At 36.3% G+C, this 24189-nt stretch overlaps 1 protein-coding gene across 7 annotated transcripts in view; it reads left to right on the plus strand.

The window, feature by feature from the left end:
- Positions 1-24189, plus strand: part of SCEL (sciellin) — a 138141-nt gene that overhangs the window by 87131 nt on the left and 26821 nt on the right. For 3 of the 7 annotated variants that reach the window (XM_068182410.1, XM_068182416.1, XM_068182409.1), the window contains exons 2-10: positions 5503-5617; positions 5695-5802; positions 11882-11960; positions 15051-15168; positions 15787-15849; positions 16132-16203; positions 20271-20339; positions 22060-22125; positions 23281-23346. In XM_068182410.1, coding sequence (XP_068038511.1) covers positions 11918-11960; positions 15051-15168; positions 15787-15849; positions 16132-16203; positions 20271-20339; positions 22060-22125; positions 23281-23346 — 497 coding nt within the window. In that variant the 5' untranslated portion in view covers positions 5503-5617; positions 5695-5802; positions 11882-11917. The remainder of the gene's footprint in view (positions 1-5502; positions 5618-5694; positions 5803-11881; positions 11961-15050; positions 15169-15786; positions 15850-16131; positions 16204-20270; positions 20340-22059; positions 22126-23280; positions 23347-24189) is intronic. The other 4 variants (XM_068182412.1, XM_068182411.1, XM_068182415.1 and 1 more) reach the window with 3 other exon arrangements.

Consider the following 24189-nt stretch of genomic DNA (forward strand, 5'->3'; position numbering starts at 1 on the left):
CTGCGAACACCAATGGCCACCAAGGCCCCCCAGATATGTCTCTGTGGATAGCTGGAACTTGGGCTGTATAAAGGTGGTACTGTTATCTGTGTGTTGGAGGATAAATTACTTGTCTGTAGAACTTGCTAAAGTTTAAGGCTTGACACACTTCAGTGATCTCAGGCCTAGGGGGAGGCTAGCAAAGCTTGGGAAGAAAAATGTATCACTGATTGTGGACACTAAGAATGCAGAGTTTGCAGGCTACAAGGACATTTGGCAGAACTCCCAGGATAAGAAAAAAACTAATAAACACAATTCACAGGGGAGATCATGACCACCAACTCATAACCCACTGACCCACGAAACCCACCAACCCAAAAGAAGAGAAAGACTGAGCATGCAGACTAATTAGCTTTAGAGTAGAGGGAATTGTTTAACCAATAGAGAAAGAATACTAATTAATAAGAAATGTATAAATGGTGAAAAGTTTTAAACAAGCCTGGACCCCCATCTCTCTCTCTCTCTCTCTCTCTCTCTCTCTATCTTCTTTCCCCCCCATCCCCCTTGTCCCCCTCACCTCTTTTCTATTTACTTCTATCTCTCTACCTCACACTCATTGTTCAAATAAATCTGTATTGTTAACTCGGGCGTATGGTCTCATCTGCACCTAAACCTGGGTAGAGGCATCTCTTAATCATCACTTTGTAACAGCATGAGCCTTGCACGTGAATTAGGCAGAAGAATTCTAATTTTTGAGCATAAAGGAAAGAACAAAGTTATTACAAAGCACCGCAGGTACTTGGCAGTGCCAGTAGTTGCCCTTTGCAAGGCAGCCCAGGACATCACTTATTTACCTTTAAAACCCATATCCTAGTAGGAGCAAGGAAGCCCATGAAGAAAACGGCTTTCCATCTCACATTAGATCACTAGTATATTTTATTTTTTCTGTCAAGGAGCATGAGGACCAGAATCTTCAGGGGGAATTTATAATGTTAGAATAACCTGCCCATGGAGAAAAGGTCATACTTATTTCTCCCTCTCCTCTGTGTTGCAGCCATGAATGCTGCTAGGATTCATAGAGACATTCATAATCTGGTTCTGAGTCACACATACCTCTTGGTAAGTGCGTACCCATAGGCAATATATTCCCTTGATTAATTATTTTGACCAGAGTGAAAAGTAACTCTGTACAAAGATGTAGCACAGGTCTCAACCATCAGCCTATTTTATGTAGGGCTGGACTGGGAATTTAGGGAGGAGCAGGCCTTGTGTTAGTCACCTTCAAGAGGAAGGTGTCACCGTATGCATGAGCATAATTTCCTTTTCTATTTGCTGCACTGGATTTTTTTGCATAAGTGACCCCTTCCCTTTTGACTTAACCTGTTGGAACTGCTGTCTATGTATATAGGTGAGCTTACACTAAGCTTAAGCAAGAAAAATGTGCAGGTGGCAAAGATGTGCAACCCACATCCCCAGTAAAGATTACTTTAACCAGCTGTGTTGGTCTGCTAAATGCTGCCTTGCAGCATTAGCTGGGCACCATCCACTGCCTACACCTATCTATCTGTTTCAGAGTGTTTAGTTTTAGTCATCTTTTGACATGAACTCTATTGAACACAGTTAAATTTGGAGAAATCAGGGCAAATTAATAGGACCATACTAGTTAACTTAGTAGGAATATGATCTGGACCTGAGCAATATCCTCTGTTCATCCATACTATTATCACGCACAGTCCCTGACACAGTATTCTTCATGACAATTATCTGTCTCTGAAAAAAGACTTAGGCATGGACAGATCTCCTTGTTACAAGTTCTGGACTGCTTTCAGTAGGAGTGTGGATGAGGCCACACAGTTGTTTTTGAAAAGTAACTTTAGTGATACGGGTACAGAACATGCTGTGCTCCTTGTCCTCAGGCCGGATAATGGGCTTTGGTATGTTTCATTTAATAACTTAAATGTAGCTGCTTTACCCTATCTTGAAACTAAAAAAATTGAACATTATTTGCTAGGCTGTCTTCAAATCTTTTGAACATACCAGTTATAGAATCTCATAACCCATAACACCACAGTTAACCTATCCTACTTGGAAAGCCTGAAGTATTACAGGACTTCTCTAAAGTATTCTTCCCTTTTTGGGAGGAGTCACAGAACCATATTTGTCCAAAAATTTTCTTCTGAGTCACTGTTCATTCCCAACTCTGTGTTGTGAATCTGCACAAAAGCTTGATGGAGCTAGGCTACACTATGCTATTTTCATTACACTATTGTATAAACCTTAACAAAGATGGGGAGGTGGCACAATATTTTGCAGTAGGTTTTGTACTGAAAAATGGAAAACCAACAAAAATTGACAAGAAAATAATTTAGAGAAATACGCATTTTACTAGCAATCAAGGGACATAGAAGTTTTAGCAAAGTGAATAAAGATGAAGTTAAGAACACTGAACACAATCATCTTGTTCAGAAAACTAAGAGTTAGGAAGTATGGTAATGTATTGCCACTGTAGGGTGCTATAAGCATTTGACTTTAATGACACTGAATAAGCCATTCAAAACTAAATTATGGCACTTGTGAAATACTTCTGTTCAGTTTTCTGCCAGTGCTATTCTATTTTAAAAGTCAACATCCCCTCCTGGCAGTTTCTTAGCAGGCATTGTGAGAATTCCTTGGATGGCAAATAAGCCTCCATAGTAGATGAAGTATTTAAAATGAGCCTGCTTGAAATGTCCTCCAAACTGTGTCAAAAATCTAAGCTACAAGAGATAGTGACCTCTCATTACTGATCACTAATGTGTCCCAATTGCTGGTTATTAATAAAGGATAAAGAGGATTTATTGTAGGGAGGAATTCTAAGATGTTTCTTGTTTTCTATCATAAATTGTGACAGGCCACATACTCTGCTAAATCAAGCTATCAAAATGATTTTGATGGGGTTATACAAGCCTAGGATATTGCCAGTTATGCTTGTATCTACTTTTCAGAGAACTTCCTTGAGAGAATGACAAGCAAAAGCAGAGTGTTTACTTAAGTTCCAGCAAGTAGATTATTGATAGATAGATATGAAACAAGTTACTGTTTGCACCAAAGCACCTCACTGGTTGAACTATAAAGAAAAATTTAAAAATCCTTGAAATGTGATAAATCAATAGTAGTACGTGGCCCAGTGCAATGATTAGGTAAATTACATACTCAGTTGATAGTCATCAGTTGTAAATACAAACTTGTTTGTATTCTTTGCATTGCTGTGTTCTGACACTATGAAAAAATCTGTGTCTAGAATAATTTCTGTCTGTACTTCAACTTGGATGTTTTCTTAAGAGTGAGAAAGGTAGTAAGGCAGATATAATTCAAGTTCTGAAATAGTCTGAGAAATTATATTTTGCTGTATTTCACTTCTATCCTTCCTTCAATTTAATATGGACTGTATACTAGAGAATTAAAAGAAAAATGAAACCTGACTGCAGGACATTTCTCTCACTCTGGGCATGGCTGGATTTGTAAGTGTTACATGCTATACTGAGATCCAAAGGCAAAGTTTGGGTTCCTCTGAATTTCTGAAAGCTGAATTTCTTCAGAGTATGGGAAGATTTTTCATGGAAAATAGTTATGTGTCATTTTCGCTGTTATGGTTATGCTGAAACTGTTCAATTCCTGGTATACAGCACTGAATCATATATTCTTTATTCACTAGGAACAATGCTTGCATGTGGTTACAATACAGAAAATGAGACAGACTGTTTATAAGTAAGTCAGATTTACTTTAGTCTAAAAAAAGGTTTAATTATTTTTTACAGCTTTGAAATATTAAGTTATCAGCATAACTAACACCAAAAATTCACCATCCCGTGAATATACTGGTTGTCACAGTCCAGTCACTAAAAGACAGCTGGCCTGCTTCATTCCTAGGCTGAGGTCAGTACCATTGTTGGAATTTCATATGTATGCATCTTCTACTGTCTACTCTGCCACACCAGACACCAAAGACTCAGCAAGGACTGCCTTAGAATAAGCCTTGGGCTTTTTTAGGCTAGCAGAACTGGCCTACTCTGCCCCAAAGTTTCTTCTCTGTGTTCAAAGGCCATACATACAGGAAAATAGAAATTTAACTTCTCCAGACTGTATTGTTTGCATCTCTATTTGTGTTTCTCAAACACTTTGGCTAAAGAAGGTAGTGCTGTGAGACAGGTTAAGCATATCTCTGATTTACAAGTGGGGCTTGTCTGGTTGAATGGAAACTGATAAGAAATTCATATGATGTAGCACCTGAATTTTGAAAGAAAAATGTTTCAAAAAAGAAGATATTCCTTGTCTCAGGTGTTTCTATAAATAAAAGGTAGATGGCAATTTCAAATTAAAGTGTATGTAGATTTTTTAAAGCTAATTCCCATTTAATGCCAATTCCTCATTTCTTATGGGGAAAGACATCTGTTTCATATGGGAGGCAACTAAATTCTAAATATGTCTGTAAAGAGATGTATTCACAAAAGTTTCTTCTTGACTGTAAAAAGAAAAACACATAGAACCTGAAAATTTCAGGACTGCTGTAAGTATTTTTGACTTTAAGAGACACAGAACTTGAGATGTACAAAATTTAGAAATGTGTGCATGCTTGTATTCATTAATTCCGAGATTTGTGGTAGTTAATAGTTTATACTATAATATAATAGTATAATAGTTTATACTATACCACTATAATATGTGGTATTTTCTTCTCTGCTGCTCTGCTTCATCAGCTGTCTTTTATGAAATAGAACCAATGTTTGGAGAATAGCTTCATACTACTGAGTACCAAGCCTATGAAAAGGAAACCATGGACAAAAATACAGGGTATTACTAAGTTAATTAATGTCAGTTTGCTATTTTTGTGTTCAAAGAAATTCTTAATTTTCACAAAAGATAATAGCACTAAAGGTTGGCCAGCATCTTGCTAAACGACCTCTCACATATTTCATTACAAAAGTTGCCATATATAAAATAACATGGGCTTGTATAAGATACATTAAAACCAGCCTCTGTATCTTAAAGAGAAGCATGGAGTTGTATACAGTATTCCTATAAGAAAAGTACTGATTTTGTACTACTGTATTTAAAGAGTAAGGCAGTTCTTAGTTCTTCTACAAACCTATTTGCAGCCATTTCAAAGAAAGAAAAAAAAAACTGAACACAAGTTCTTCCCTCGTTTGTTTATTGCTGGCAGTACTGAAGGAGAAATGCAAATGTGCAGAGATAAGAGGGACTTGCAACAAGATCTGATGTGGGAGGGATTTCCCCCCAGATCTTTTGCCTCTGCCCACATACCCAAACGGTGCAAATACTTAATGCCGATCAAATCCCAGTGTGTGATCCCCACATAACACTTCTGCTGAACTTCTCTTTGGTGAAATATGGTGCTAGTTCACGTTCATCCCTGTAAATACCTGCAACTCTGGCTGAGACGCAGCAACACGTATTTCTGTGGAAAATCCAAATTACTCAAGCATGTTTTTCCAAATGGTAATTGCTTGGTTTTCTGTTTTCAAGGTCTGTGAAGGCAGTTCATTTTGTGAAACCCAACCCTACTGCACTTGAAAAGACCAGCAAGCACAGAAGGACAACAACTCACCCGTACTCTTAATTGATCTGGTATTTCTACAAGGTGCCACCCTTTTCCACACCTCCTACCTCCTCCTTAAGTGACTCAGCCTCTGAATGAGAAATCTCTTGACTTTTCAGACAGCTGGATGGGGAAGAACAGTTCAGCTCTCTGTCTGCTTTGACTGTGCCTCCCTTCCAGGCTGCTACACTGAGCCACGCTAGGACACTAACTTCTACCATACCTAGGTAAGGATGTTAACTGTTCTGGTTTTATACTGTTCCCTACCATGCAGGGAAACTCCTACATTTTCAAATGTTCTGTGATTTCTTAATGTCCAGTTTAGGATGATATTTCAAAGGATCTGATTTTCAAGAAATATGGAGAACTTGATTATGAAAATGAAGCTCTGAAAGTTATACAGTTTTGGTGTTCGGATTCCTGGGATGTTTCTGACTTCTTCTGTCAATGCCATCTTAATTATTTCATTATTTATATTATATTGCTAATTGTATTTTATTCTAGTGATAATTCTCTGATGATAAATTCACTGTTCTGACCACTTTTCATGAATGGCTGTTTTAATGTAATTTCTGCTCTTTGGTTCATTTTATTATTCAGTTTTTTTCTTTATTTGGATTTTTTAATCAAAAATTAATGAATATTTACTCTTTATAATTTTCTTGAATTATCTTTATTATTTTGGGAAAAAAAAAACCCCAAACAACAGTTCCCTTTAATTTTTACCTTTGCAAAAATACCCATTCTACTTTAATGCAAGGACTTATCTATACAATGACCAGAACACATGTATAAACAGGAAGGGTTTTTCATCAAAAATCTAGTGAATTGAATGACAGAGCTGAATAAAGAAAATTAAAATTATCACCCCCTTTTCTACACTCTATTAAAAAAAAAAAAACCTACATTTAAAACTGAATGTGTATTTCTAATTTGAAAATACATACAAATTTGGATTGTGATTTAGTTGATTTTACATTACTGACAGTTCCACAACTTCTTTCAAAACAGAATCTCCTCCGCCCACATCTTGAAAAACCAGTTTTGAGAGCTCTTTCAGCTACAAATAGGTGAATGATTGCTGTCATACATTCACGTGGTCTCTAGGCCTATCTTGCCTGTTTTCTTTCTTACACAAATACACGTTATTTCTGTTTGCTGTGTGAACTTTTTGGTGCTATTAGTTCTGTGAACAAAACGGTAGAGTAAAATATTTATTTAAACACAATGTATTATTCCCAGAAGTTCACTAATGTATTATATGGCTATTGCTCTGATGATTGCTCTGATGCTCAGGTGTAACTCCTGAAAAAAAAAAAAACTGTTTAGGAACACCTTTTTGTGATTGTTTAATGTCCGTAAAATAAATGTAGTAATTTTAAAATGTAGTTTTCAGCAAAAGGACAAAAAGACTTACTAATTGCCAAACAAACAGAATCATGTTACTGTTGGCAATTGTGTAGGGAAGAAATTAGAGCATCAGTTATACATATAGGTCTGCATCTGACAGAAGGGGCCTTTAAGGCTATTCAAAGAGAACATAATCTTGTCTGTAATAACAAGTTTGGATTTATGAAGGACTGTACAGCCTTGAATGGTTCTGGCTGTGATGGTGATTTGCAAAAGAGCCTTTATCTGCAATAAGGAAATTCTTATTTGAGTGTAAGTATAGGTAGGCAGATCTGACAGCCCAGTCACAGCACTATTATCTAAGGGGAGAAAGGAAGGCTATGGACAACAGCAAAATTGCTGTTGACTTCCAGACTAGAAAGATCACACGCTTACTGGTGCCTGTCTAGAAGAAAAACTTCAATTATGTGTGTCCCCAGTGTCTTAGTTATACAGCTTGGAAATCTTTATCCTGTATCATGTCAGAATTACTTAATTCAGTTGCTTGCTCACACTATATTCAAGAGAAATGATAGAGGAAATGATGAAGCTTGCTGACTTGAAAGTTGTTAACTGAAAGCACGGAAACACTGTTGTATCTTTCATAACTGTAATTCAGAACAAATGTGCTTTTCTTTAAACCATCATATTCTCTACATTCAACTCACAGAAATGAAAGATAAAATACACACTATAGAATTAAGAGTTACAAGGGAAAACAAAGGGAAACAAAAAGTAGAGCTGAAGTAAGTCTTCAGTTCTAATGGAATGATTTTAGAATTTTGAGCTCTGGTTGCTCACAAGATACTGACTGTTCAGCTCAGTTCAAAGCAGAATAGCTCTTCAAGAAGATCAAATTTTGGTGGCAAGCTTCATATTTGGGATAAAGAAAGAATGAAGTATAGGCCAATTTTCTTTTTCGCATGGCAAATATTAGATGCTTTCAAAAAGCTGGAACTTGAAGATCATGTAGCAAACAGCAGCCAGCAAGCTGTGGTTGTGTAGAGCCATATATGGAACCCCTTTATTCCAGCTGGTGTTTCATGTGGACATGCCAATCTCAGCAACTTCTCTACAGCTGAGGCTGGTTTAGCAATACAGCATGAGAAGTTGGATAACAGGCAAATTCTGAAACATTCCTTTTTTTAAGTCAGTTGCTCAGCTACCACTTTTTGTATCACCCAGTTCATTAATAATAGCAGGAAATTTGACATTTTAGGCATTTGAATTTGGCAATGCTTTATATGCAAAACCTCAGTATAAAAACAAATATATTGACTTTTAAGAGAATAAGGTGTTTCTCTCTCGACACTCCTTCAACATTTACTATGCTGAATTCCTTATTATACAGGGTGATGATAATGCAGAGGCCTCTTGCCTCTAAGCTGTGGAAATTAATATTTTTTTATTAGAAGCAAAAAACATATCAACTGACTTCTTATGAATAAGGTCTTAATCACTGTCATAGCTAAAAGCCAAAGAGCAAAGATTTTTTTGTTGGAACTAGTTCAGTCTGATGTGGAAAACATGAATCTTACAGGGAATGCTTCTATTATTATGTATTTTTTAAAATACAGCAATGCATATGTGTGAAGCCTAATCACATAGACAGCTACAGCCAAGAGCAGAAGGAAGGCAAAAGGACTCTGTGGTGGAGGAATGGGTGTGGTCAGATCATCTGAAAACTAGAAGGTCTGGCTTTCAGAATTTAAGGCAGGCCTGAGGTATTCTGCTGATCAGTCACTGCAGGAGATGAAAAGGAGATGTAGAAGTGTAAATACAGGTATTTGTGATAAAAATAATATTAGAGACTTATACTGCTTTTGGAGCATTTTCTTGCCAGGTTGGATGGACTTTTACTTTCCCTGAAGCCATGTATGAAGTTTTTCTGAATTTCTTTGGTATTATGTTTGGATTTCCCACAAAATGTTTGATGGTCTGAATCTAGGACTGGCATGTCTTAAAACCATTTGAGAGTTGCTTACTGGACTGGCCAGGGCAGTTTTAATTTTCATTTAGATTTCCTGACGCTGTTTTTAAATTCAAATTACACTGGAGTTGCATTCCTGTTTGTTTTTGTTTTGCATTCCAGCTGAGTTATTTTGCTTTGGTGGTTGAGATCTTATTAAAAATGTCTGAACATAATTTACTACTACAGCATAGTACAGAAAGCTGTAACTCTGCTTTCTCACAATCTCATTAACAAAGTTAAAAACTTTTTGTTTACCTCCCTATGGTGTGAAGATGAGCTGTTCGCTGACCTGTGTGAATAATGTGACAGTTCCAGATCTTTATGAGCTGATATTTTTAAACTAATGTGATTCTCATAATCTCTAGTGCACTCCCCTTTTCAAATACACAGGTACAAACACACACTGAATTCAAAACAGTGAAGGCCAAGGAAAAATGCTTTGATGAGCTCTATTCTGCCTCTTTATGCAAGATTCTTTTCGTTTCTAAGCACTAAAATTTAAATCTTACTCTGATGATTTTTGATTGTCTGTGCTACAGATTAGAGTAAGTTTTTTTTTTTTTTAATTTGCATTTTACATTTTAATGAATTAATCTTTGACATACATCTTGAAAGCTCAGAAGTAAGAGGAAAGCCTTAAGGATAAAATGGCAGTATTTAGTAGGACTAAAATGCCTGGGTTTAAAATTTCAGACTACCTGGCACATTTTCAGTGCTGACTGTAAAAGGGAGTGTACCTGTTTCTTAGATTAACATATGCATACTGCTTTTGGGTTGGGACACTATGCAGCAGTTTATTCTGGATGCTGTACACATGTGCAACAGAAATATTGTTTTGCCCTAAAAATATTTAAAAATTAATATAGGATGAGAAAAAATCCAGTATTAATTACATGTTGGAGGATGAAAGAAACACACTGGACTCTCATGGATACAAGAGGAGTTGCAAACCTCTTTATAGCTTTTCATTTGGTTTGATTTTCACAAAAGAAGTCTCCTTTTTCAAAGTTTTATGATTGATTTCCCTTAGCAAATGGCTTTAAAAGTACTTAATAGACAATAAATCCAAAATCCTTCTATGCAGGGATTAATCTCTATACTTCTTGAGATGAAGAACTTCCAGTTCTCATTGCTTGAAAGTATACTGAAATATCAAACTTTCTATTATCCTGGGACTGACTACATCAGATGTCCAGCTGTACCTAAGCTGTAAAAGTAAATCAGAGACCTCTCTATCATCTTGGGACAGTTCAGGAAAATTTATAGTGAAAGCGGTAACTATCTCAAAAAAACTGATTTCTTGATAACCTACATGGACAGTTTCTAGGAAACTCAGTTCACATATGCTTAAAACCTTACATAAATATTTTTAAAAGGCATTTTATAACCTATTGCAAAATAAATAAGGCTCACCATAGCCCTGGGCATATTTTTATTGTGTGGGAACCAGATCCAGCAGTCACATGTTTTGTACATGCACTGTGCCAATGCTTACTTGATATCAGCAACTAAGGTTAAAAAAATGGAATGCACGTAGGAGCCTTTCAAAATGCCAGAATTCTAAACTCTAAGAAATATTTGGAATTTCACAACTGGTTAAGATACATACAGACTTCGGACTCCAGTATTAGTTTTGTGTTTATATCTTTACTTTCTAGAAAGATCTCTAATTGTTTAATGATTCTTTTTGTTTGTTTGCTTCTTTGTTTATGTTGGGATATTTTTTAGGAGGTCATTTTTTTTTTTTTTTTGGGGGTGGTTGGGATAATTTTTGTGGTGGTTTTTTAGGTCTTTTTTAAACCATAATATTTTTTTAGTAATTGTTGGGCAGCAAAAGCATAGAAAATAAAAATCTGCTCTAAGTGCAATCCTTTGTGGCAGCCACAATGTTTTATTGTCAATGTAAGTATTATTCTTAAGCTTTTGCCGGAATCCAAAATCTTCACCTTCCATCAGTGAAGAAAGAGCCACAGGCCTCCACTCTATTTTAGGTGTGTAAGCAATACACTTTACGTCTTCAAAAAGAAAAAAAGGATAGCTCTGTCATCTAGAGAACCAGGAGTGTTTCTGATTTTTAAGGACTGCTTCTGTCAGTTTCCTGGTGCTTCTGTAAATTTTAGCAGCCTGACAGTGGAGCTGGTTGTGAGCTTTCCAGCATAACGTTTTCTTGGAAAATGCTGTTTTACAAAAGGGAATCCATTTGCTAAAGAGGGTCCATTTTGCCCAAACTCTTAGGTCAATATTAGCATTTGGGGTTTTTTTAACTTAAGGGAGAATTTTGTGTCATTGAAATGTCATTATGTTCTGCTTGATGCTTCTGTAGGAAACCTGGTATTCACAATCCACTTTCAAAGAAAAACATGAAATCTTTTGAGTGGCTCAACTCCCAAATTATATATATTTACATATATGTATTTTAAATCATCAGTCTTGGAGGCTTTTAACCTGATTTGAAGTAAGGGAAGAGGTCAGGGAAAGCTGCTGCAGAGCAGCAGAACTGCTTTCTGTCCTGGTCCTCTGCATCAGCTGCTGGCCCCTGAGTCTGAGGGAGGATGAGCTCACCTGTGCTCCAGGTGCTGTGCCAGGGACTGATACCATCTTCCCCTTAAGCTTATCACCTCAACCCATTCTGCAGTTCTCCTCTTGCCCCTGAAGGCTCTCACACACCAGGTGTTCTCAGGGAAGGAGCTCCCAACAGGGAAGGGCCAGAGTGACAGGCAGAGGGGCAGGGCAAGGATGCACGTAGCTGTCACCAGGCAGGGAAAAGCCGCCAGATTCACTCTGAGGAGGGCTGTGGCCAGCCTTCAGCCATTCCAGCCCGTCAGACTAAACTTGTGCAAGGACATGACTGAAGTGGGCAACAAACCTAACCTGTCTTTGGGGCCGATTACTAATCTTGCTGTCCAATGCTCACCTCCTTTTTTTTTTGCCACGTTTTCCTTTAGATTCCCGCAGAAGAACGGAACAATCCCACGGGACAAATGTCAGCTTTCAACATAAGAAAACAGTCTCCTAATCAAGGCGGTAACACTGAGTCTCCTCCATGTCCTGCTCCAGGGGCACTTGCAGGCTGGGGCTCGCTCTCTCCAGGCCTCTCCATGGCCCTGGCGCAGCTCCCTCACGGGGCAGTGGCAGGATCAGGGCCACCATGACCTGCTTCAGATGCCAAACCCTTGGTTTGTGCGTGAACTGTGGCTGGCAGGGATTGAGGCCAGAGCATCCCACTGGGCAGCGCGGTGTGGTGGAGTGGGGCAGCTGGGTTGTGTGGGGCAAGGTGGTGAGGTTGTCATGGAAAACCCACGGGAGCAAAGTGCTGCAAGGGCAGCAGGAAGATCCACTGGTCTCAGCATGGTCTCTTTGACTCGCACGGGGAAAATTTAGAGAAATTGAGGAAAAATAGAATGGGGGAAGGGGAGAGAAAAGCTGTTTAATCATTGTCTGATGGGATTGTTTACTCCTGTGGAGGAGTAAAACTCGAGGAGGGCTGGAATTTGCTTTCTATGCAGAGAAATAACAAGAGGCAAACTAGAAACATTATGAAATTTTCCATTCCCCTGAACCTCAGAAATATTTCTGTAGACTGAAAGGTTTGAGATGCATGAGGACCTGGTTCAAGTGAGATGTGCCAGGCTCAAGTGCACCACAATTCATGTAGCCACAGCAGGGAGCTGCTTGGCTTTACTGCATTGAGAACATAATGTTTATTGTCAAATAGAGACAGGGATGAGCTGCATCTGTCTGTGCTCATGTGACTTAATCTGTTGTATCAGATCTATGTTTAATTTTTTAGCTGAAGCTCAGGAGAAAATTCATTAGGCCAGAAAAGGGTACTCTTCTGCTAGTCCAGGGCCTCAGGCATTAGCAGATTGCTTGCTAATCTGCTAAACACTTGTCAAGTGTTTCTTGACAAGAAAATATATATATTCTTTGTCAACTGCCTTTATACAAGGTTTCATGAAACATTATTCACACTTAGCCATTTAAAAAGCCACGATTACTGAGAAATCCAAGTGATTTTTGACAACCTGCTGGAGCTATTCAGGCAAGCCTGGGATAACATCATTTTTTTGAAGTCTTTAAAGTCATATTTTAATAAATACTTTCAAGAGAAAAACTGGCTCAATAGGCAGTGAACAGGCTGATGCGGAATTCATGCAATGAGGATAGATTAGTTTTTGTTAATCTACCGTGATTGTCAGCTGATTCTTACAAACAGCATTTTTCCTGTCCCTGGTCATTTGTCAATTGTCTGGATCAATGCTGCTTAAAAAGAAGAAAGACAAACCTGGGTATCAAGTCCAAGAGATGGAAACACACATCTGGGCTATCACAGCCATGGCTCCTAAAACATCTGCCACTTCTCTGGCACCTCAGTCTTGGAGAGAGCAAGTCCAACATAGAACCAGAGAACATTTGCAACTAGGCAACATCAGTGATGAGTCCAAACCTTTAATTCCTTCTCTTTCACTAGGCAGTATGGACATATCTATAGGGAATTGAAACAGGCACAGCTTGAGTTACAGACATATATATATTTTTAGACTGAATTTTATCTCTTTTTACAGAGTTTTATCTCTATTTTATCTACTTTTATTAAAAAAAAGTATTTAAAAATTCACTCTTGACCATTGTCATTTAAGAGAAATGTTTTGGTGCTTTATTATGATTTGGTCTTTCACTCACTGTAGCTATTTGTCATTTTTTAATGTTATCACTACAGGTTAAGTCCTTGTATTAAATGCAAGGACTACATTTTCTTATAAATCAGAGCGGAATGCCAAAACACAGCTCTGATAAATGGCTTATTACTGACTGCATATGTTTTCTCTGGAGAATGTTCTTTCTATACACAAGGTCTACAGTCTAATTACTGAACACCAGATAGTGATGTCTCCTGAAATTTGAAAATCCTTTTGTGTGAATGCTCAGAGAGTGAGGAATTAATGGAGAAAACCATGAGGGTCTTTAGAGGAAAACACAAGATCCTCTGTACTTTCCATAATTTTTTTCTTTTAATTATTATTTGGTTGTATTAACAAGGATTTTGCGTATTTAATATTTCACCCTCTTTTCTCTGGAAAAAAAATAGGGCAAAAATAGCAATTAAAAAGATGGAATTTCTATTCAGTCTGAACTTCTATCTTTTCATTTTAATAGGCTGTGTTAAAATATCACAACAATATTTCCTCTTACCCCAAACAGGCTGATGATATGAAACTTAGATGGACTGAGAATACTAAACAATAGTCATTACATATTTTTGCTAGCAAAAAGGGCCAAAATCCTAATGAAAAAAACAGAAAAGGAGATAAACACCAGCTTTCTAATACAGGGAAGAATCCATATTCTCCCAAATCAACTGAATATCATACTGTTACTTTCCCAATACACTGAGTATCAGCCTTGTTGGACAAAGATATTTTAGGTTGTTTTCAAAAGTAAGGCTTCCATATTCATTCAGGATGTCAGTCCGTCTCTCCCAGTAACCTTTGAAACCATGCACCTATTTTAGTTAAATTTGATGTAAAAGTATTGCTTTGATTAAAGTTCAGATTAAGATTAAGTAACTGACTAGTAAAGAAACACTGTTCATTCAACCTTTGAGGAAGAAGCTTCAGAAGGAGTCTAACTCTTTGAGAAACATGAAGATCCACATATTTTAAGCTGGGTGTTGTTGGAGGGCCACGTGGCCACCTCAAGATTAGCCTTCATTCAAAATTTGTATCCTATCACACATCTGCAAATACAAAACCCACACACAACACCCCAGGAAACAGGATTCATTAGTTTGACTTTCCTGGGATTACTGTGGTATGCAAATTTCCTAATTCCTAATTCCTTTATCAGATCTGTGAAATGTGTTTACATTAGAAACAGGCAAAGCAGTTTCATATTAAGGATGAAACTGAATTTAGTTTGCTAAAATGGGCTTCTTCAGGCCCTTCAAGGTGAAGGTACAGACTTTTCAAGAAACAATCTGGATAAAACAGGTGTGATAACTGAAAATTCAATCTGTATTAAACTTTTACCTATTTCAAGCGATGTAATAGCACTTTAGGTTGACAAAGTTTTTCTACATGTTCATTTTGAAGACATGTTTCTCTGCATTTGCAGATAAGAAGAGCCCCTCTGTTGCCATTAAAAGCAGACAACAGGCTACTCATGATATTAATAAACGACGGACCCTTTTGCAAGATAACAGCTGGATAAAGAAGAGGCCTGAGGAGGAAAGGTAAGAAAAATAAGAAATGCATTTCTTCCATGTTTAGTTCAGTATGCCATGTACCTTTGCATGGAAGGTCTACTTTTGCATGGATGCTATCAACCAGAATTAGGGGAAGTCAATCAAATAACTCATTTATTTATCTTGATGAGGTATTGATTGCCTTTTGGAAGTATTAGTTTGCTGAATATTCACTGACTGTTTTTCACTGGGACTTTTGAGTGCTGAGTATTTAATGAAGTTCTGCCCTACAAGTAAAATCCCACATTTCACATGCCTGGGTTGCAAGACTATGATCTTTTTATAAGCAAGAGGATTATAAATCTTGACAAGTTTTTTTAAGGACCCTAAGTCAGAATCAGTTTAAATTTTCTCTAGTGTAAACTAGGACTTAAATTACAGCAGAAACAATGCCTTGGGACCATGTTACCATTATCTGGTTCATGAACAGCTTGTAGGAAGAGATAATTCTTACTCCAAAATGTCTGGAGTTTTCTACTGCAGAGTTCTGCAGCTGGTGAAATTACAGTGGTAGTGGACAGCTGTGAAATCTGATTGAAGAAAGAATATCTTTTGCCAAGAAAAAGTTATCTATTTTTAATATTTCTGTTTTTCTTTTGCTTGAAGTGCTGATGAAAACTATGGAAGGGCAGTGCTTAACCAGTACAAATCCCAAGATAGCCTACACAGGTATAGTAGAGTATTTGAATACCTTTCTGATTATATTACCAAAAACTGAGTATCCTTTTACTATATCAGTTTTATTCTACACATATTTTCACTGTAAATCTGACTCCAGTGTCAATAATTGATCATTGCAGCAAATCCAGGGTTTGATCTGTTGACATCTGAATGGTCTAAAACCATATATACTTTAATCTGAAACATAGCTACTCTTTCATTCATGATGAGTTGTTTAATAAAATCAGTGACCAAAGTGGCATTTCTAATTTTTATTTTTTTTTATTACAGCAGTAGCACAAGTGAAAAGGAAGATCAGAAAGCTGTTCTTGGACGATACAGGTCTGATACCACCTTGGACAGGTAGGGCTCTTTTTCTGGATGTATGGTATGTTGTGATTGTCATAGCTGTGCGAGGTCTTAAAAAGGAAAGCATGAATGAAGTCAGTGCTTTTTAAACATTTTCTTATTTATTAAGCATCTAAGCAAAAGACTTTGAGTGGTTTTTGCACAAATTTTCAATGAGACAAATAAAAATGCAATTTGAGAAAAGGTTCTTTTGATATCTTCTTTTTTTTGTACCTGTTTCTGTGTATTCTTGTCCTCATAAATGTAAGTATCTTTCCACAGCTGATATCCACTCCTCCCCATTTTCCTCCTTTTCAAACTCTAAACCAAAGTTGTATCTCCAATAGCTAAGCACAAGATGGCTAAACCCATAGTTCTTTGCAAATACTATGATCAGTACCAATATCAGTCATGTTTGTCATACAGGTGCTTAATTTGAACGTTCTGCTCTGCTGGGTTAAGACATGACCATGCTTATGTTTGCAGATTCTTTCTGTGTTGCATTTTCAAAATCCAACCACCATTAACATCTGGTATCCAGAACACTCTGAGGCTATGAGAACCAGCACTTAAACGCACTCTGTGGGAAAAGTGCACTTAATTTAGTCGGGTTTTAGCACTGTGTTATTTTATTTCATGATCCTTACTTCTCTTGTAAGAAACAATGCAAAATTATTACATAAAATCGACCTTCTCCATAGGAGTTTGAAAAAGAATAGGCTAGAGACCTGTGCGGTATCATCACCCTGCCTATTCTTCTACAGCCCAGTGAATCCTGCTGTATTGGTTCACTCATCATGAGGAAGCCATACTATAACTTCAATTTACCTGTTGCTCTTCTTTGTATCTTTTCTATTTCCATATTAGTTTCTTGATCTGGGAATCCAAATCTCTATGAAGGTATTTAAGATTTGTGCACTCCTTGTATGTACACAGAGGAGTAATAGCAATGATTTCTATTTAGTTTGCAATTCCTCCCCTTGTACTTCATAACATTGAGCTTGCTCTTTTGAGTGCTGCTAAGAAGTGAGTTTTAATTTTGACAACATTGTCTCTGTAATTCCAAGATTTCTTTTCTGAGAGATAATTGCTGGTTCAGAGATCAATTGTTTCTCTTGGCAGGCATTACTTTGCATCCAATAAAAGTGAATGTCATCTGCCATTTTAGAAATCTGACATGTTAGCAGATGACTTCTAAAAAGCTTTGCCAGTCACCATTTGTTTTGACTACCATGAAATAATAACATTGGCAAGCAGCATCATCCTATTCTCCTTTTTTACAGATAATTCATGAATGTATGGAAGAACACAGGTTTTGTACAGATCTCTGCTTCCACTCTGGAAACTTGCCATTTATTTCAAACCTTTGTTTCTTACATTTTAAGCAGTTTTTTTCTCTATTACCCATAGGAGGTCAGTTTAAAACAGACTTCTGTGAAATATTTTGGAAATTCAAGTAGCATATATCACCTATGTCACACTTATCCAGATGGCCACTCACTTCAAAACAATCTTTAAAGCTTGACTTTCATGCCTCAAACCCTGATTTCTATTTTAGAAGTCATAGGACAAATCTAGTTTCTACAGGTCACTGAGGAACACTGTTCTTTTGTACTCAATATCTTTTTGGTTTATGCTGAGATATTAAAGTATCTGAATTATTTCAGGTTGTAAGCTGACTATTTTTTCATACACACAAATATCTAACATAAAATGTTCTTAATATGCAACTGATGACAAAGTATACCAAAAGAGGATTTTAGGTGAAAATAAGAATTGTACCAAGTGGAGAACATCCTTCCCAGAGGAAGCAGAAGTATTATTAGGAACTAACTAACAATTTGACAAAAGATGGGACAAACTTTATAAGTCAGATAGGGATGAAAATTACAATGCTATTTTGCATGTACTAAATGATCCTAAGTCCAGAATAGCTTCCAGCAACACTCAATCCCAACTGCATCTATAGCAATTAGATCTGGATAGATGAGACAGAAGTAAATTACATACTTCCATTGTTTGCTTTATTAATAATCTAATACTTTGGAATGATAGAAATTACTAGGATCAGAGATCAAACCAGAAACCATTGCAGTGTGTGGTTTGAACCTGCTTTTCACATCTTGAACACTCCATGCATTGTTTCACTGATGTGAAGAAACTATAATAGAACCAGAAAAAAAAAAAAAAAAGGAGGAAGGTGAGAAAAGATGGAATAACTTTCATATGAAAAATGTCTGCAAAGACAAAAGTCCTCAGCTTGGAAAAGAATAATATATGGAAACTGAGTAATGAAAGAATATTTTCTGTTTGTTGTACTATAAGAATGGGGAGATACTCTATAAATGTTTGGGTAATGAATTAAGAAAAAAAAATGCAACAGAGAGAGAAAGAGAGAGAAAGAAAGAGAAAGAAAAAGTGAGAGAGAAAGAGAGAAAGAAAGAAAAAGAAAGAAAGGAAGAAAGAAAGAAAGAAAAGGAAAAGAACATTTGTTTTTCCTTTAATGCATATATTAATTATAGGAGTCACCACCACAGGATACTACGGAGGCCAGAAGTTTAACTTGGTTCAGATAAACCGTACGTGTGTAAATGGACCTTTGATCTAGGGGTGTGTGTTTGAGACAGCACGTGGGTGTGAACAGATGATATTCTTTGATTCCTTATCAGAAGCTCGAAAGTTATACAAGAAGAAGTTAAAATAATGCTTACCTTTCTTTTACTTTTTTTTTTAAGCTACTGCTACATTGGGCAGCAATGGAGTAGGATGCCAGGTCGAACCTTTAAGGCTTTAAAATAAGAAAATACAAAATTATGTATAGCACTGTGCTGGAATTTTGAAAATACACGATGAAACGTGAAAGAAATGCTGTTTCGCTGGCGAATGCGAGGGAACGCTCGGGTTTGCATCCGCAGCAATGCCAGCAGGATTAGTGAGACCTCTAGTGACCTTCCCAGCAACTGTAGGTGCTGTCACATCACATGCTGCCCTGACAGGAGAGGGTTCTTTGCAAAATTGCATTTAAGATTTGCAAAAAACACAAAGCACACGCTGGTGCAGATGTTCTGGTGTCCCAGAACTCCCTGGAAGGCTTTTCATTAAATACAACAGTATTCAGTGCTGCTTGAAGACAGGATACAAAATATTTTATACGTAACATCAGATTATACTTTGAGGATTAATTATTTTGCCTCTATGGCTTCAGTTTATAGATGAGAAAAAATAATTAAATATTAAAAAAATATATGTATATAAAATTTGTAGCTCAAGGTGTATTTCAGCTGATTTAATAAAATATTTAAGATAACCCTCTCAACTTCATATTTGTCCTCTATTTCAATGTACATCACTTTATATTTAAGCTTTTCAGAGTCCCCTAGATATTACTAAAAGAATATTCTATATATCAGAAGTAAGCTGGAATAAAATAAGAACCTAATATGCTTCAGCTATGATAGCTACGTAGTGTTTTCTGTGAAAATTTTGAAGGGTTTTAGGCAACAACTGTAGAATACATAAAGGGCTTGAAAAATCATGTGGTTGTTCCTTCATGTACATTTTATGGCTTAATGAAATCAGTTCAAGAACAAAGAATCCAACTTCTTTGATAGAAATTACTCCTGTAGGTCAATACCATGCTTTGCCAGGGATTTTGCACTAGATTATTTTCACATCACATTGACCTGTTAAATCTTTAAATAAAACAAGTCTGTTACATCTCTCTAGGAATGGTGAGGCAGAGGAAAAGGCAATAGTTCGGTGTGCACTGCTTGACTGAACATTGCTTTCTTTCTGGTGTTTTGACCTAATTTAAAGGAGTTGTAATAAATTGCTAGCAACAGAGAGGTTTAATACAGTATTATTGTTTGAACATCATCTTGGAAAACGTTTTCAGTGAGCTACTTAAAGTCTTCAGATAATAATGCACTAAATTTATATAATTTCACCTTCTGTTCTCTACCTTTTGTGATACTGGGATATCAGTACACAGGGCAAAATGATACTCCATCTTTTAATTTTATTGAAAACGGATTAAAAAAATTTAGAGTGTGTATTATAAATAATTCCTGTGTTTCTGACAGAATTCCAGCTGGAAGTGATACTGATAAAATAAATAAATCCCCAACTCTGAACCATAAGCAAAACAACAGGTATGAATTTCAGAAGCGTTATCATCTAAGTATTATGCATTATAATGTATCGTTTATCATACTGTATCATTTATCATGCATTACCATCTAAGTGCTATATATTACCATACCTTTAGAATTCATGTACATATCAAGATTATACAGAGAAATTACTTGTATGGCATATGGCCTGATGTAGGCTTCATTTGACCACCTGACCTCTGGAATGTAGGCATCTATATCTAAATTATCATGGACTCTTTTTATAGTTGGTGAGGAGAAAAAAAGTATTTTCATTAAAGCAAGAAGAATTTTCCTTACAGAATCCTATTTCTCCACACAATTAAAAGGGACACCAGCTCAGATTACACATTTACTCAGCATATTGATTATTTAATAATGATGGGATTTTAAATACCAAAAAAAAAAGGGGAAAAATAAGAGTATTATGAAAAATGTGGATATGTTCTAGAGCTCTAGAATTCTCGGCATAAAATCTACCAAATACAATACATAATTCTGAGGAAGGATAATGAAAAAAATCTATTTAATGCTTTCAGTGGAAAATCTGTTGTACACTGCCAGTGGAAAACTTGAGTACCAAAGCATAAAAAATAGTTTTTTGATAACCTAGTTGATTTTTCCAGTGGAAACCTTTTCTTTGGTCAGAAGGCCAGTCTTTTGATTAAAACAGCTTTAAATTAAAATAAGTTAGCATGACATTGTTGATACTTTATTTAAAAAGTTGCTATGATTCAGAGGTGGCCACTCTCTATATGTCATATAATTCCACAACACTGAAAAATTATTTTCTAAAAAACTTACACCTATTGCCTGATTGAAATTTTCATTTAAGAAAATCAGAAGAGCTCAGCCACCATACTTGTAAATGCAAAGGGACAAATGCATCGCTTTGTGCCTTCATCAATGTCAGTAGAGTTCTGTCAGTAATAAATTACACAGAACATAGTTGCTAGAGAGCACAGCAATTAAAAGTCATCTTGTGGAGAGTTGAGATATTACTCTGAAGAGCAAATCAGTATCTCTGGCATTTAAAGTTCAACTGAGGTCACTCTTTCAAATGATAATTTTGCACCATTATGTTGTAAATCATGGTGATGATGACACATGAAGCATCATATAAATTGGATTTATGGGGTTTTTTTGGAGACCAACAATTAATTCTGAAGTGGGACTTAAGAGAGACTTAAATTGTATATATTTTTTCCTGCCAGAGAGCAAAATGATTTGTAAAGCACTATTCTTCAATTCCTGTTATTAGAATTGCCAATTACCATCACTAAGAATTGCAGAGGATAAGACAATAACTTTTTGATAAATGTTATAGGAAATGACTGGCTTGGATTTTATATAGCTTAGTTTTACAAATATATCATAACCTAAAGCATTCTAATTGAACAAGAAACAAAATTTAAAATAAGAAAATAAAATATATTATTATTATAGTGTTTGGAGACTAAAGTGTAGGTACAGAAGTCAAAATTTTAAGAAGTCAGAAATTACTTTGGATATCAAGTAAAAATACAGCTGTCTTAACATCAGAACTCCTTAAGGTCTTCCACATTTTGTGTCCTTTGAGGTATATAAACATAGTTATAGCATTTACCATACACATTTGTATCATTCTGATATTAGAAATATGATTTCTTTTTTTTTCTTTAAATAATTTAAAATTATACTCTTTCTGAAGATTAACTGACTAAGTATATTTCCTTGACAGACAATCTTGGACTCCTAATGCAGCATCCACAACCACTGCAGTCACTTCTCCAGTCAAGAAAAAGAGGTATTCATTACCACCACTGTTTGGTTGCCAGAGTGTATATAGCACTGTGTTAAGCCTCAGTAATGTATCACAATTACATTAAAAAATTACCTTCTTCCTCCTCCAGCACACTCAAACTCCTCAGTAAGCTTCAAGAATTAAACTTTTACATCCTCTGTCTTTTTCCATGGGATTTACAACTTTATCTTTGTATAGACAGTTTTATGAGCCTGGTGGATATGCACAATGGATGCTGCAGCCCTTAACTCAGCTGGTGTACTCATTTTCAGTTTTAAAGCATTGTAGCTCACTGTAATTGTGAAATCTCTGATGCCAAACTTGACCCTGTGCTGTTGCAGGGCATATGAATGACACAGTTTTCTTAATGATACACAGCCACCTTTAAAAATCTGGATTTCAGATAGCATTATCTGGGCAAGAATAAAAACAGGGTGTACAACTAAACACATTCTAAATTTAAAATGTACTGCTGGTGATAGCCATAATTTTCTGCATCCTTCCCAGCTGCAAATTCTGTTCATTCATGATTTTTTATTTTATATTTAATGCATAAAAATGTGATCAGTAGAATAATGAATGTAGAAATGAAAATGTCATTGTATTTATATTAACAAACCTGTTTAGTGGAAGTTTATGCTCTTTTCAGTCCAGTCGTTCTCTTCAGGCTCTTGGAAGATATGGAAGGCCATCAATGAATTGCACTGTTTCTGGTGTAATTGTTTTTACCTCACAAACAATTGCTAGATTGATAGTTAGGAGGGTAAAAACTGAACTGAAAGTGTTTGTGCTGTTTATGTGACCTCTAATAGCCTGATTGTGTTTCTTGTGTTGATACTTGACACTCTTTGTGCATTTTATCTGGTAGTCCTTTCCATGAATGATCCATTTATTTGTACAACTCAGATTGCAGAAAAAAACCACTTAGAGACACAGAACATTTTTCACAATAAATAAAATTACTGTACTATTTCCTATTCCATTCAGTTTTCTGTAAATATGGTCTAAAAAGTTGATACATGCAGTCTTTGAAAATACTGATAATTTAAGAAAAGTTCCAGGTATTTTTACATCACTTCTATTCTAACATTAACAGTATGCTGTTCAGGCTCAGAGCATTAAACTAATACTGAAATAATTATTTATTAAAATTTACAGGCAATCTTGGATGCCTCCCCCAGTTTCGAGCAGTAAGACTCCAACAGAAAAAGTGGAAAGCAAAGGGTGCGTATCAGTTATTGCTGCTTATTTCCTAACTCTTGGCTAGAGCTCATTTTGGGAGCAAGAAAGCAGGGCAGTTCTTTGGTGGACTGAGCTCAATGCAGATGCCATGCAAAGAGAAAGCATCCCATTCCTAAGTACCTGTTTGGGCTCTTGGCAGCCTGATGCCCAGCTTGACTGGGGCCTGAGCATATGAAGTGCCAGCAACCTGAGGTTACGTGAGTGATCCCAAAATCTTTCTATCATGCTTGCAATTCTTTCTTCATGGTTTCACTTTGGACTATTCCAATTAATTCTCCTCAAGGCAAATGTGTTATAGAGAGACTGGCCATATGGGCAAGGATTTGTTGGTACCGTTTGGATTCACAGTCAGGGGCTCACCCTTTCCCCTTTTGGGTATCAGTGTGAACAAAACCTCAAAATCTTCTAATCTACTGTCATCAAAGTATCCAAGAAGAATCAGACTAAAGTTACTTGCAGATAAATGTTTGATATTTATTTCTCAAGTTGTGGTTGTTTCCTGGCAGAATAGAAAGAGAACAGGGAATGTTTCTTGTGCTTTTATCTAAAAGCAGAAGTCAAATGGTTTAAAATATTAATAAATAAACCATCATGATATTTTTTTTTCTTGTGTCCACTATTTTCTGCAGCATGGCCTTCTGCTTCCCTAGTTTTAACCTGGGAAACTTCCAACATGAGTTTCAGGTGCAGCAATGATGGAAATGAAATGAAACAGAAATGAATGGATACACTGTGATGTTAGATATAAACCTTGGTAGACTATTGCCCTGGGAGTTTATGGAATGTCTGTCACTGGAAAACTTAAAACCAAGTTTAGCAATTATT

Source organism: Anomalospiza imberbis, chromosome 2 (genome assembly GCF_031753505.1).
Source record: "Anomalospiza imberbis isolate Cuckoo-Finch-1a 21T00152 chromosome 2, ASM3175350v1, whole genome shotgun sequence".
In the NCBI taxonomy this organism is placed as follows: Eukaryota; Metazoa; Chordata; class Aves; order Passeriformes; family Viduidae; genus Anomalospiza; species Anomalospiza imberbis.